The sequence below is a fragment of the Atheta coriaria genome, unplaced genomic scaffold (genome assembly GCF_025399875.1).
Source record: "Atheta coriaria isolate IRGN ID8LTWV9N9 unplaced genomic scaffold, Caltech_Dcor_3.1 hic_scaffold_7_pilon, whole genome shotgun sequence".
NCBI lineage: Eukaryota > Metazoa > Arthropoda > Insecta > Coleoptera > Staphylinidae > Dalotia > Dalotia coriaria.
In genome coordinates this window covers 4,201,625-4,215,853 of record NW_027045449.1, presented here as the reverse complement: position 1 = coordinate 4,215,853, position 14,229 = coordinate 4,201,625, and the positions used below count along the sequence as shown (strand labels likewise).

At 37.7% G+C, this 14,229-nt stretch overlaps 3 protein-coding genes and 1 long non-coding RNA gene across 4 annotated transcripts; 2 read left to right on the top strand and 2 right to left on the bottom strand.

Annotated features, from left to right (window-relative positions):
• The first annotated feature begins 104 nt into the window (after positions 1-104).
• Nedd8 (Nedd8 ubiquitin like modifier) lies at positions 105-827 on the top strand. Its single transcript, XM_065307160.1, has 3 exons — positions 105-316; positions 385-515; positions 591-827. The coding sequence occupies exons 1-3, from the start codon at positions 299-301 to the stop codon at positions 694-696; spliced, it is 255 nt and encodes an 84-aa protein (XP_065163232.1). The 5' UTR covers positions 105-298; the 3' UTR covers positions 697-827.
• A 34-nt stretch (positions 828-861) lies between these two features.
• Tango6 (transport and golgi organization 6) lies at positions 862-7,462 on the top strand. The gene is made up of 5 exons (XM_065307158.1): positions 862-1,024; positions 1,206-3,436; positions 3,493-3,697; positions 6,633-6,784; positions 6,900-7,462. Exons 1-5 carry the CDS (start codon positions 967-969, stop codon positions 7,161-7,163), a joined length of 2,910 nt encoding a protein of 969 aa, XP_065163230.1. The 5' UTR covers positions 862-966; the 3' UTR covers positions 7,164-7,462.
• LOC135795478 (uncharacterized) lies at positions 4,003-4,549 on the bottom strand. The gene is made up of 2 exons (XR_010549080.1): positions 4,421-4,549; positions 4,003-4,364 (listed from the first exon to the last, which is right to left on the bottom strand). It is a non-coding gene; the product is annotated as an uncharacterized lncRNA (long non-coding RNA).
• On the bottom strand, positions 7,177-14,229 carry LOC135795476 (uncharacterized). The gene is made up of 4 exons (XM_065307159.1): positions 13,562-14,229; positions 8,277-8,627; positions 7,767-8,213; positions 7,177-7,702 (listed from the first exon to the last, which is right to left on the bottom strand). The coding sequence occupies exons 1-4, from the start codon at positions 13,632-13,634 to the stop codon at positions 7,497-7,499; spliced, it is 1,077 nt and encodes a 358-aa protein (XP_065163231.1). The 5' UTR covers positions 13,635-14,229; the 3' UTR covers positions 7,177-7,496.

Sequence of the window (14,229 nt, the reverse complement as noted above, 5' to 3'; positions counted from 1 at the left end):
GCATGAATTGACTGTTTAATATTCAACGGTATATGGTATTTTGAAGTTTGTTGGCTTTTTAAATTTGACGTATGAACTGTTGCCAATGTTGGCTAGTGGCAAACAGAAAAGTCCCAGTTCTCAGAATCTCTCATATTCACTGCAAAATTTCGGTTTCATCGAATGTCATTCGCACCGGTATTAAGAAATTATATGTAATATCATTGTCACACAATCTCAACGCAAGAAAGACTTCAGCAAATACTCGAATTCATTCGATACCAAAACTCTCATAGAAAATCCGTAGCAAAGCATAAATATGTTGATCAAAGTGAAGGTGAGTGATCTCTAGGTTAGGTGAACCTACTAACCATCGTTCGGTTTCGCTCACTTTCCTCGTTCTAGACTCTGACTGGCAAAGAAATTGAAATTGATATCGAACCCACTGATAAAGTGGAACGTATTAAAGAGCGCGTTGAAGAGAAAGAAGGCATTCCACCACAGCAGCAACGCTTGATTTTCTCAGGGAAACAAATGTAATTTGCTTTTGCAATACAAACAATCATGATGAGACTTAAGTTTGCTCACTGCAATTATTTTAAATTTTTTAGGAATGATGAAAAAACAGCACAAGACTATAAAGTACAGGGCGGTTCTGTTCTGCATTTGGTGTTAGCCCTTAGAGGTGGGTGCAGCAGTGACACTGATACATTGTAAAGAGCTTAAACTTATTTAAATTAATCTTCTTTTGGTAATATGATATCACACTTCTTTAAAGCATTATATTTAAGTGCATATTGAGAGGAGTATGCTGGCTGGATAATATTCAATAAACGGAACTTTTTGTAGTTTGGTGTATTATTTTGCTTGTGAACAAGCCTACCAGTGTTGGTTGGATAGTGTGTGTACAGAGGTAGAACAGTTCATATTGAGGTGGCCTTGTGCTCTCAAGTTTTGTCTAAGCAAAGTATAAAAAAAGGGAAAATAATGGATAGAGCTAGGGTTTGTGAACATTTATGCAAGCTGAACGAAAATATTTCGATCGGTAAGTGAAATTAGCAATTTTACAACAGTTTTTATCATGAATAACAACTGATTTTTGTTAACCTCAATTAGTTCTAAAATTTGCCCGGCTGATGTCGGGCCATACACAGTTTAAACTGATAGTGTTTAAATGCGCCCATAGATGGCGCTGCATGATCTAAACTGTTAAAATTTTGTTGTAGAATCTGCAAGTTTAATGCAAGTATTGTTGAACAATTGCCATAAAATTAAAGAAGAGAATGAAATATCATTTAATGATCTCGATTTGGGAAAACTAAATATTGATTCTGATGTGGATACATATTTAATATTGAATTTTCACTTCTTGAATGAATTAAAATCATCTCTAATGGCATCTGATGATGCATTAAATGTTCTTAGTTTACAACAAAATAAAATGATTCGCGATGCATTGCATCAGTTGATCATAATTGGTATTCGCTTCAATTTGCAACCGAAGCTACCGCAATATATTAAACCCAATCAGTCATACGCCTCCGAAGCGAAAACGTTGACATCTTATTATAATCGCTTATGCTACACAACACGCTTCTTAATTTCATTGTTACAATGCGATGGTTTGCGCCCGCTTATTGTCGTTGTTGGATTTGATGCGATTTTGAACGCTATATATCAAATAATATACTGCCCGCTTAAGAAACCCGGAGACTCATCTGGAGGAAATCTCATTACACAAGAATTATATGATGGATTTAAACAAGACCAATGTGAGTTTTGCCAGTTGCTAGATCATTGCCAGGAGATAATGCCTAAAGAAATATTTATAAAAGAAACGATGTTATTATTAAGATCTGAATGTCGATGGTTCACTGCTGCGGTGAATAAGAATTTGAACAAAATGTTGACTGCTGAAAATGGATTAATGTTAATAACTAACGTCCTAATGGAACCTTCGAGGGACTATGAATCCAATGATAGCACCAAGAATTGGAAGACTATTGATGTGCTCACAAAACTGATTATCGGCATGAGAACCAGATATGGTATTAATGAGTCTGTTAAGCAGCAACTATTGAAGCTTGTATTAGAAGGCGATGGAAGTAAAGGTCCTTTTGAGATGATATTTGTTTCATGTGTAAAAAACTTCTACCTTGTCGACAAGGAATTATGTAGAATCGATCTGCTTGCACCTGTTTTTGGCTTAATATTACTGCAGTTAATTAATGTGGACGAGATAGCCATGGCTGTTATACCTTTTGAAGAACATTACTTTTTAAACAAAAAGGAGGATGTAACGGATGCTATTCAACGAACAATGCGGCTGTTAAGATTGCTATTTGTTGAAACTACCGTAGGTGCACCCGATTTACCCAACTGCGAATTATCGATTTGTATTGATGCAATTTTCCGTATTTATACGGCGACAACACATGGTCGCTCCTTCAATGCGACCATTGAGGCTATCGTGCAAGATATGGAAACGATCTTAATAAATTATCTTTGGAAAGCATCTAGAGGAATTGGTTACAACGATGCAACAATATTGAAGAAAATTAATAAACACATATTCGATACATGTTTATGTGGTTCCAGGGTTACGTTTTTCTACCGTGGTGTAGATACGCGATTGAGGCCACATGCAATCTTTTTATTTAACGAATTTTTGTCAGTAATATTAGCTGATAATAAATTTTTTGTTTCTCTATGTCCGCAAGATATTGCATTATCGAATGATGAGACTCTTCGAGCGCAGGCGTTATATAAATTACTGAAAAAGCCTGACACTCGTATCAGCGACAAGTTTAAGATGTCATTTTTTCTCCGTCTTTTGACTCTCTTTAATAATCCTCCCGGAACTTCTCGGAAAGGACAATCGGTAACAGAAGCCGAACGAAAGTTTACGGACATGTCGAAGAAATTACGCCTGTATAATCTGTTGACAGCGCTTGTAGAAGACAAGAACGTGCAGAAGATGCTCTCAGATGATTCTTCGGATTTTTTTGACTTTGTTGGCGATGCGTTGACGAAGGCGATCCAGAGAGGGGAGTATCGCAAGGATAATTGCGAGTCATCTGATTTCCGGGTAATATTTTTGTTGATCACAATCCTGCAAGCGTTGGTGACAACGACATGCAAAAAGAAATGGACAAAAGTTGCTGTTGTATTGAATCCATTGCAAACGATACGCGATCGGTGCGTTAATGACGAATTGCGCGCCTTGGCGACGAGCGTTATTGATGCCTTAGAAGGCCGTGGAAGTGGCATTACAGGTTCTGCCCAGGAAGATGACGGTGAGGCTAAATGCAAGAGCGAATTAGATAAAGCTATCGACGACGTCTGTGATCCATTGCTACCGGTGCGTGCTGCCGGGTTAGTAACACTTGCTAAACTCGTCGAGAATAAACATCCTGACGTATTGGGACGAAAAATGTTCATTTTAAACATTTTTCATGTAAGTGTAATGCAACTTATTTATACAACTTCATCAGATAGCGTTTGTTTTGATAGCAAAACATAAAACATGAAGATTCGTATATTTATCTGCAAGCGATTAAGGGGCTGGTGACGATGACCGATCTCTTTCCCGATACGGTGTTGGAAATTCTCGTAGACGAATATTCTGGCTTAGATCAAAGTATGGGCGGACCTGCGACGAGTCTTGAGACGCGCATGAAGTTGGGTGAAGTTCTAATGAAAGTTTCACGCAACTTAGGTAAGTAACTACATTATTCACCGTAGCGCGTGTGCGTCAGCCGTAATCAACTTCGATAATTGTTTAATTATGCCAAGCACGATTAAACATTTACGCGGTTTTACCGCCGATCGATTAACAAATTAGCAAATTATCGAATTCCTCAAGTTTCCTTCGTCTGGGGTTCTAGGACTTGAATGGTTTGCTGACGTAATAGGATTACTGTTTAACTTGATGAAGGTTTATTTAAAGTTTGATATTTGATTAACTATAACGAATTTTTTTATTCGAAAATGTGCTGTGAAGTAGGAAGAAGTAGACGAACAGATGCAAACATGGCTTTAATGATATTAACATTATTTAAGGTGTAACGCGCACCTGAGCGTGCCGACTGTCGACTGTCGTCGTGCAGTCGTGCACTCCACTTTCTCGTCGTTACCACACCACACAGAATGACATTACCTTTGTGCGCATTGCACTATTGCACGTGTGGCTATATCTCGCGAGCATCTTCCAGTGTGCATCGTCGCGCTCATTACTCGCACGCTGTGTGCCATTTGTGTCGTTTTGCGCGCTCGTGCCGTCTGTGCCACTATCGGCATGAGGTATGTGCCCTTGTATACGTGTGCCGCATTGGGCACGCTTGCCAGGTACTCGAGATAATTCGCCGCGCTTCTATTCTAGTTTTCTACGAAAGGGCGAAGTCTTAGTTTATAACAAACACGATTGTAGGTACTTGCTAACTCGAAACTTGAGAGTGAGTTAATATTTCTGGAAACTTGTCTTGCTATTCAAAACTAAAAATACTTCAGGATTTATTATTTAATTTAGTTTTAACGTATAATGGTTATGACTTATGTCAATTTGTTCCCGTATAAAATCAAAATACTTAAATTGAAGTTACTGCCAACGAAATTGTCGTTTACGTGCGAATGTGCCGGTATTATTTTTCTTTGGGTTTATTCCTCTGCACATATGATTTTATTCGCGTTCCTCCATGCCGGGTGTTGCTGTTTTAACAACTGTTTAACGGCACAATAAACGAGCGTGCGAAACACGTTTCATATTGAATTCTTATAGAGTTATCATGCGCGCGAATAAATAAAAAGCCTTTTAGCTATTTGCTGCATTTCAACCCATCATCGCGTCGACGATGAGAAAATGATAGTGTTGAACTTTACACCTTAGCTATAATAAAATGTACAGGAATAAAAATTGCATTTTATATGATCAAATACATAAATTTATTAAAAACGAAGATTTATTTAAAAAAAAATTTAATTCGTATTTTGTTTAAAGATTGTTTTTAAATTCATCTTCACATATAATGCAAATTTGAAACCTCGTAACGATCTGCTTCCTTTCTCGGTCATTATAGTCATCAACTTGAATTGACTGACTCGGACTTGCAGAATGAAAAACAAGCCCCGACCTCTCGACGCACGATTATTATTATACATCTAAGATTTTACCCACACACGCATGGCAGTTGTGCGTGGCGCGGCTTGAAAGAAAACTTTATAGTCGAGCGAACACCGAGTCACCATCACGCACAACGCTAAATAAATTATAAACGATGATAAACATTTAAATGCACAAGACGTACAAGGCATTCAAGATGCAAGACAAGCTTAACTGTACCTAACAAATGATATATCAGCAAAAAATCTATTTGAAGATAATCTTCTTGTTCGAAGTGATGGATTTGAATAATACTTATTAATATAATTTCTTAGTAGTGTAGAATAGTTCTTCTGAACTAGATCCATATGTCAACAAACTTAAGTGAATTAAAGAAGAGAAATTTAGAACACGCTACTTAAGTGCGACAGATGTATTAATAAGGCGATTTTACAATCGCGAATATTCAACAACGAATGAAGCAATAAGAAAAAAAAAGGGAAAAGTGTGTTAACACACATTGTTAAGTGGTGCTTGAGCATTTCAATACATTTATTCATCGCATGATAATTATCATTGATGATTGCAACTTCTAAGTTTTTGTAAGGGGAAAAAAAATTCTTTGGTTGTGATTTGATTCACAGGTCGATGACGTTTAAAATATGAAACTTTCTGTGTTCTTATTGTAATAATACAGATAATGAAGAAAGTCTCGAACAGTAATGTTGCTTAGAGTGCATTTGAATAAGTTTGATTTCAATTTGCTTCAATTGAAGATAATTAATTAAAAGTTTTAGATATTTAACATTTTTTATGTTGAATGTGGCTCAATTCTCCGGTGAAATATTCTGTGTCATTACATGTCATAATAAATACATTACCGAAGTGATAGTCGGGAGTGCACTTCAAAGTAATCTATGCGACTTTATGACCAAAGTGCTTCGAACGCATTAAAACGCACCAGACTTCACACACGAGGTGAAACCATTACTGATTGGATCGTTACTACACTAAGTGTTTCAGTAAAAAATCAAATGTAATCATATTTAATTACTGATTTAATGATTATCATTGAATTATTTAGTTTTTGAAGTATGATATTTTTCGCTGGAAGTTAATTTTACGATATTTTAAAACATTTAGCAAAATCGTCTTATCCTGTTCTTGCTCCACTTTGGATTCTCGCCGTGTTGCATCGTGTGCGGAAGCATGGGGCGACTCGAGCGAACCACTGTGACACTCTACATGACATTACATGCGCGACATGCGCGTTTCTTCGTGTAACATAACTGGAGTCTGACATTGCGACTACATACCCAGTATTAACGGTTACTAATTGTATTTGCCGGTGTCTCCCGTGCAAGTCGCGGCGGATTATAATGCGGTTTCGAACTTTGCCATGACTTGCATGAATTTGATTTGACGTTGTGGGCGAGCTTGGATAAAAAGTAGATGGGCAATAGTAGCTTAGGACACAATAAGCACGATAAATTGGTTGCATACAGTCCAACTAATGTGTTATAACCTCAATTGTGTGTTATTTTTGTTCATTTAGGCGACAGGGCGCTACAATATAAAAGTCTTCTATTGAATACGTTCTTATTGACCGCCAAGGACGACGATCATCTTATGCGTGCGTCGAGCTTATCAAATCTCGGTGAGCTTTGCCAGGTCTTGGGCAATAAACTTGGTACAATTGTTAACGAAGTAAGTGTTCATTTTTCAGACGTTTTCTGCCACATTTTCTCGTTAATTCAGTTTTGTATTTGCTATTGTATACGCTTGTAATCCAATTTTTGCCGCCATCGTGAATGATTAATAGGTGCTGGATTTGGTGCGCGACGTGATCATGACAGACCCGGCGGTGGAGGCTCGCCGAGCTGCTGTGACCGTCTTTCGTGGGTTGTTTATCGGCCTTGGACCCAAAACGTTTCCATTTTTTCATGGTCAGATTGAAGACGTTTACCGCTCCCTGCGAGAGATCTACGACAAAGACGACGATGCCGTTATGCGATTGCAAGCTCAACTTGCAATCGAAGAGCTTCAAGCTAGCAACATGGAAAGGTTTAATCAACTTCAATTATAAACACAAATGGAACTTTACTTTAGCAGTTTATTTTTGTATTTTTATACAAAATTTATATTTCTAGTAAAATAATGTAATAAGTTAAAAATCACTACGTCTACGTGCATACACCCGTGCGCAATTTGTCTCCATTGATTATCAAAACAAGTTCTGTTTGTATTTTTGCTTGAAAATTGCTTTGATGTGTGTTTCAAACTGCGCACGGTGCAAGCACACAAGTAAAAGTTAAACCACAACAAATGCGCATCACAATTTCACCTACATCAAACATAAATTTAAAAATAAAATAAGAGAAGAAAGTCGTGTTGTTTTTTTTGTTCTCGTGGTTTTATTCTACGCGATCGTGTTGCAACTGGACATGGAAGCGATTGAACGCGTGTCGCACTCCTTGAGTAGGCGTGCTTTAATGCGCAGCCGGACGATCTCCATCAGGCCGACCGCGATACCGACGAGCATCAAAAGGAAGACGACGATCAAAGGCACGCGGAAGTAGAGCGTGTCTTCGTCGGCGCGTCGAGACTTGTCAACGTTGGGATTTACTAAGATTCAACAAATTAACACATTAGTTTCGTTAACATTTATTTTTATCGGAATTTTTCTCACCTAAGGCTTCTGGTTTATGTAGTACTCTTCCGGTACGTCCTCTATCGCTTTTTTTATCATTCACAGAGTTTTCTTCTTCCAAAGTGACTTTGCCTTGTCCTTGACCGTGATGTTTCTGATTATTTGGTAAATTCAAACCTGCTCGAACAGTCAATGTTTCTGGTTGGTATGTGCACAGGACTAAAAATCTTCTTGTGCTATGCGTTAGAATGGGGAGATTTTCTTGAACCAAAACAAAGGTTGCCACAGTTGTTTCATTTACTGCACTTCCACATTCAGCATGATTTATACGCAAAGTGTAGGTGTCTCTAGAACTATGTGGTTCACCATCAATTGCACATCTTTCACCATCGGCTGCTTCCACAGCAATTCGACCACCAAAGTGTGGACCTGTTGAAACTTCTATTTCTGACGCGTGAGGAAGACATTGCGTTGCTTTTGCTGAAACTAATAGCAAACATTTTTAAAGATTAGTTTCAGTTTGCAATTTCCCATTATAATTATAATTACATCCTTTGGTTGGTATGACTATGATATTCTGATTGGTGTCATCACCATCGGCCCGATCTTCTCGTGTACCTTTGGACTTCATCTTAACTTCAAATGAATATGTGGTTGCCATTCGTAAACCGACGATTTCAGTTGAATATACGCGTAGATCTTCCCCGTCGATGTCCATCCCGGCGCCTTCGCCATTCATTTGGTCGTCAACTAATTTGGTGCGGCACCGTTGGGAACCCCACGATTGCAGCTCGCAGTACCTGATTTGGAAGTTGGCCGGCGCGGGGACATTGAACTTGTCCGTCTCCCAATGCAGCTGGACCTTTCTATAGTCCGGCTCGCCGATCAGATTCTTCACGTCTGCAATTACCAAAAGAAAGATGATGACAGTTAATTTCATGGATATATATATAACCTTATAATTATTGTGTTGCATATTGTGCGTGAAAAGTTTTTACTTGTTGAAAAAAGGCAGACCATTTATTACGTTTGAGTTTTACGGCTTATTACGTATTCGTATGTGCTAGTTGCTCGGGTTTTTGCTGTAATTCGTGTAATTTCTACCGATGCGTGCGTGCGGTTAATCGACGCGTGTGGATGTGGAAAACGACGAATTAAATACCGTTTACGGTGGAAATTAAATTTAAAAATAACTGAATCTCTCCTGTATTGCCTGTGGCTGTGTGTGTGCGGTAGTATGTGGACCTTCTAGCACGATGGGTGTACATGCCCATGTGGCAGATAATGACTTTTTGCCTTTTTTTGACGGTGACGAGGAACGGCGCTTTTTTTTTGGTTGTTCGTGCCGCGCGCAGGCCGTAATTCTTTTGCATTTTTCGTCGTGACGCCCGGTTTCGACACGAAGCGCATGACACCTTTCGGATGGACGGTACTCCGTGCCCACGATTTTTGAATTATGCACGTGAGCCTTTATTTATAGCAGGTCATAACCAGAACCAGAACCGAACGTCGGCCGAAGTCATAATTTGAAAGAACCATGCAGAAAGAACGTTTCTAGGTTAGGTTTGCGCTTAAATAAATTAAGTTGAAGATAATTTTACTGTTAGGTTATGTCATAACCCTAAAATCTGTTTGGTTTAAGTGAAATTATGCAAAAAGCGGGTTATTTTCTTTTGTATTCTAAGTTAAACCGACTGAAAAACGAATAAGTTGCTATTTACGTACTATTGAATTGCATAAATGTTGAATATTCATTAATTCAGTGCCTTATTACTAATTCATTGCAAACTTATTTAAAACATGCGCAAATTAGAGTTATCTATTGCATCTACCGTAGTAGAATTGCATTAAACACAACTAATGATAATATTACCGCATTCGAATAAACATTAATTAAACCATTATCCGAACCTGTTTAATAACGCTAATTGTCTTTCCGAGTGAATCTGTACGTGTATAGGTATGTGAGCACATCGCATCCCGGGATTCCGGCTCGCTACTCGCGCGCTCGTAAAATGAGCAGAATTAGCGATGAATTCATGCAAAACGCGGTTGCAGTTAAACCGCTAATCATTTCTCGCATTACAAAACACAACGAACAACGAGAAGTCATCATTCGAACATCATAATATTAACGCACTCCTAACAACTATACACACAATAAAACACCACTAAACAACTGTCCGCAAGCAAACTGGTTTATACGCGTTGAAATTGCAGTTGTCTAGTTTTTTACTTAGTCTGTTTTTCATGAGCGGCATATTCCTAGTTCAGGAATTTACATTCGTGTTATTTATAAGATAACTGCAAACTGCAGTTGCTGGTAAATCAAATTATGACTAATTCTTGCATCTACAGTTGTTATTTGTTGTGATGTTAGGAAATTTATTCGCATCGAATAGTGTTAAACATCTAACACAGCAGTTGCAATGATTGTTGCATTTGTAACCATCAATTAAGTTAGATCTAATGTACTCTTTCACACCTCGCAGAACGGATTATTATGATATATTATGATTGAAGTGTAGTCCTAATGAAATTCCCAACTGGCTATTGATAATTGCGGGTTTCGAGTTGGTGCGGAGTGAAAATTACGCTTCAGTCTAATAATTTTATAATTGCTTGCTGCACGAATAAGCATGGAGTCCATAGAGAATTTCTAAGAAAGAGAACTATGTAGTGTTGTATTTTCAATTATTTACAATTTTTCATAGTTTCTCTGTGGATATTTTTTTACTGTTAAGCTAGAGATATAGATTTTTAGCGCCTATATTTTTGTCACATAAAAGTTGGATTTAATTTCGACCTCTAGATTGTGTCTTATTGGTGGTCGGCGCCTAGCTTTCAATTTTTTTTAAATTTGGTAATCGTAATTTTTAATTAAAGTAAGTGAAATGTTTATGTAGGCCTCTTGCAGTTTGGTACAGTATTAGAAACGTACTTTTTTATTGCTTCTTGACATTCAATTTCATTAGAATTTTTTATGTGAGCATAATATGTCCAACACTCCAACAGTATAATGCAAGTGCGTGTTGCTTTCGATGAGCGATCTTGTTTGTGCGCACATGCATCGTTATTGAAAGGAAATCCTCCGATTTATTGCTTTCCGTCGCGTCGGGGCGTTCGGTATTCGGTTTGTTGCTCGTAGCGATTGATTCCGTCCGTTTTGTCTTGTCCGTTTGCGGCTTGCGTGCGTCAATTATTGCGATGCCGCCGATCGGTTACCGTAATTGCGACGCACCGCCGAGCGGACGGACACTTTTAGCTTCTCAGGTGTGCGTCCAACACGCATTACTCGAGTTGCAATCGCAGGCACACACGAGAGCAGAATAAATCGTGAGCGCCGATGTCGAGATGCTAATTTCTTCATCGGATGCGCGCGGCAAACAAATAAACAAACGGCGAACAAGTGCAAGCGGCGCCGTACAAAGACACTGGAATTGTAGCAACGACGAAACGGGAATCTGCATACTCTTCTTTGATGTATAATTTTCTTTGAAAGTGCACAAATTTACATTAATTTAACTTAAAAAACAAAAAAAAAATTGTTTCAAATTTTATAATAAGCATACAAATATACCAGTAAAATTTATTACTCAGAAAGGGATGTTTTGTTATTTAACTAAAGCCGAACTTCAATCACTAATTACGATTAATCATGCACGACTGGCGATTCGTTCAGAAAGCGAAACGAGCAAAACGTTTCCAGTCTAAAATCTGAATACGCCGATAAGACTGCGCACAAAGTAAATTCGTATTCGTTTGCGTATTGCTTGAATTAGCACTAGTACTCGTCAAATTGTAGGCAGTTGGAGAGTAAAAGTCAATTGGTCGTAATGATTATTCACGCTCGGCTGGTGCATAATTTCCATTCAATTCGATTCGGCACAACGTCCAGTTAGAAGCTGGAACGACTAGTTGATTCTGGGAAGAAAACGCGTACAAAAACATGAAATTTTAATCGTTTTAGTTGATTAATAATTTGATAATTTGATTTACGCTACAAAATATTTTTGGTTCAATTTTTCGCAGAATTAAATATATAGACATTTCAAATAATTAATAATTGGAGTGGACCGTGGACCTAATCCATTAATAACATTATTTTTCGGTATTTTTATCCTTTTATACGATGAAGAATGAACAAACAATTTTTTGCATGTTTTCGATTCTTAATTCTTCGACGAATGCTTTGTCCAAAAAGCAAAAAAGGTTGGAACACACATTTTCCGAAACAAACAAAAAAAGAAAACGTTTTCTGCTTGGCAATTTGTGCTGTTTTTGTTGCTCATGATTATGCATCCCAATTAGCAGCAGCAATGTTTTTTGTGTATATATTTAGCTAACATTTATATAAAATGTATTTACATTTTAGGTAGGTAAATACAACCTACATATGTATTAACATTTCGTTTTGCAAAACGCACTCAGGCTCGTGTTGTCCGCACAATGAGCGTTTTATCATAAATTAAAATCGTGTATTTTGCTTTCCCCCGCGTCTGCTCGCATTGTGATCGCGACGCGCATTTTCTGTTTCGCCATTTCGAAAATATTCCACATTCGCAGCATCGAGTCGTACTCGATGTGTGTCATCATCATCATCATCATGACGATTGGTTTCGCTTTGTTAATCAACTAGGACCAACTCGTTTTTTACGGTTCGTCTGAAAAGTAACAAAAAGTACACATTTGCAATTGTTTTCACTCGAATTGTATTCGCCCGTATTCAAAAAACGCAAATATTTTGCTAAGAATTACTTTTTACCTCCAGTAACTAATCAAAAATAGTAATTTGTTTTTATCACGAATAGATTATAAAATTTAATTGAATCACGTTTAAAAATCTTAATGTGAGGGCGTTAAAATCGTTTTTTAAACAAAAATGTATAAAGTATAAGTAATGTAATCTCGTTTCTTTTTTTGCCACACGAAACACGAACTGTTAGCTTGGTGTGCTTTGTGCTGTCGCTCGCTGCGTGACTCATGAATATTCAAAAACGTTTCGAAGAGAGTTCAAAGTTACAAAAAGTTAAATGCACAACACAACCCATACACACGAACATATTCATACGCCTGCAAGTTCAGAAAACCAGAACTGAAGAACTAAAGTACTAAGGTATTCCATCTTCCATCTATTTCTCAAGAGCATAGAACACAACGCCTCAGCGGAACAAAAACCGATTTTTTTTTTACTTTGAACTTGTTCCTCGTGTTCGGCAGCTGTGATACGCCCAAACACTCGTGTAATGAGTTGCTTTCAATCAATTAAGAAAAATTACATTACAAAATACTAAAAATCAATTATTTTCGTTAATTTTGAGCATTGGAAGCAATTTTTTAAATAATTTTATTAACCTTGATTTAATTTTTGAGCAATGCTTGTTTGAAACTTAATTCCCAGCTTTCAGCAACCAGCGTAATTTAAGTGTAATTACTAAGCGAGTTAATTGGCCCATTTTATCAACCGGTCGTTATCGCCACGAAGCCGAAAACGCTGACTTCTTTCCTTTTTTACGTTTACATCAAGAGTGAAACGTTCAACATGCAAGGTGTAACCAGCGCATCAACTCGCAATGTCATAACCAAACCAAACCACACATCGCGTCTGTGGTCGTGTGTGAGTTTATGGTCTTGACTTCTTGAGTAAACATCGAGGTGCTACCCGTGTACACTACTAGATTGTAGTTGCGATGCGCTATTAATTAGAATAATTGTCGGCTAATTACACAGCACGCCTGGCAGGAGCAGAAATGCAAAAAGATTCATATCTTACATGTTCTTACAATTTTTGTGAATATTTTTACAAAAACTCAATTTTATAATTATTTACTTACATGATTTTGATTTAGCCTGTGCAGCGTTATTAAACCCACAGAAACACACAACTAGCAGTAATAACTTTAACATTGTGAACAAGTTTATTAATTAAATAATTATTATTTAATAGTTTCGAATTTAATTAACTCTGATGAATGTAATTTAAGTAATTGTATCCAGCTATTTGTGTTTATCGCGGTTTGCGTTTTCGGTGAATTCGCTGATCTTTGGATTTCCAATTAGAGCCAATGTGCTCCGGCTGTGGCTGCTCTTCGCGGTCGTGGTGATCGACTCAATTTACACCGACCCACACATTGATGATGCTTTCCCAGCTGGTATAATCGATTCAATCAATTAGTCATTACTTGATCAATGTGTTCAACAATCACCCATTAACAAATCAACAATTTTATTTCATTTATTATATTCTGCACTTAATTTGTTTTAAAGCACAAAATATCTATATAATACGTAACTAATTAATTAAATGTGGCTTTCGCGATGTTTGTACCTATCAGTGCGCTCGCGCTTCGCCGTGGCACCGCGTTCAGCAGCAGACAGGTAACTAACTCTTTGGTTTGTTGACGATGGCCATGTGCGGTGGGTTTTTGCTCGGGCGGTCCCCGCTGGCGCTGAAGAAGAAGAAGAACAAGGAGGCGCGCCGTGAACGCAGGACGCACAAAGT

Excerpts from the sequence above, each read along its gene's own strand:
- Tango6 (XM_065307158.1), top strand. The coding sequence starts at position 967 with ATGGATAGAGCTAGGGTTTGTGAACATTTATGCAAGCTGAACGAAAAT. Across the intron at positions 3,698-6,632 it reads GAAAGTTTCACGCAACTTAG|GCGACAGGGCGCTACAATAT; the intron begins GTAAGTAACTAC and ends TTGTTCATTTAG. Across the intron at positions 6,785-6,899 it reads TTGGTACAATTGTTAACGAA|GTGCTGGATTTGGTGCGCGA; the intron begins GTAAGTGTTCAT and ends AATGATTAATAG.
- Nedd8 (XM_065307160.1), top strand. Across the intron at positions 516-590 it reads ATTTTCTCAGGGAAACAAAT|GAATGATGAAAAAACAGCAC; the intron begins GTAATTTGCTTT and ends TAAATTTTTTAG.
- LOC135795476 (XM_065307159.1), bottom strand. The coding sequence starts at position 13,634 with ATGTTAAAGTTATTACTGCTAGTTGTGTGTTTCTGTGGGTTTAATAAC. Across the intron at positions 8,214-8,276 it reads AGTCATACCAACCAAAGGAT|TTTCAGCAAAAGCAACGCAA; the intron begins GTAATTATAATT and ends GTTTGCTATTAG. Across the intron at positions 7,703-7,766 it reads ACATAAACCAGAAGCCTTAG|TAAATCCCAACGTTGACAAG; the intron begins GTGAGAAAAATT and ends GTTGAATCTTAG.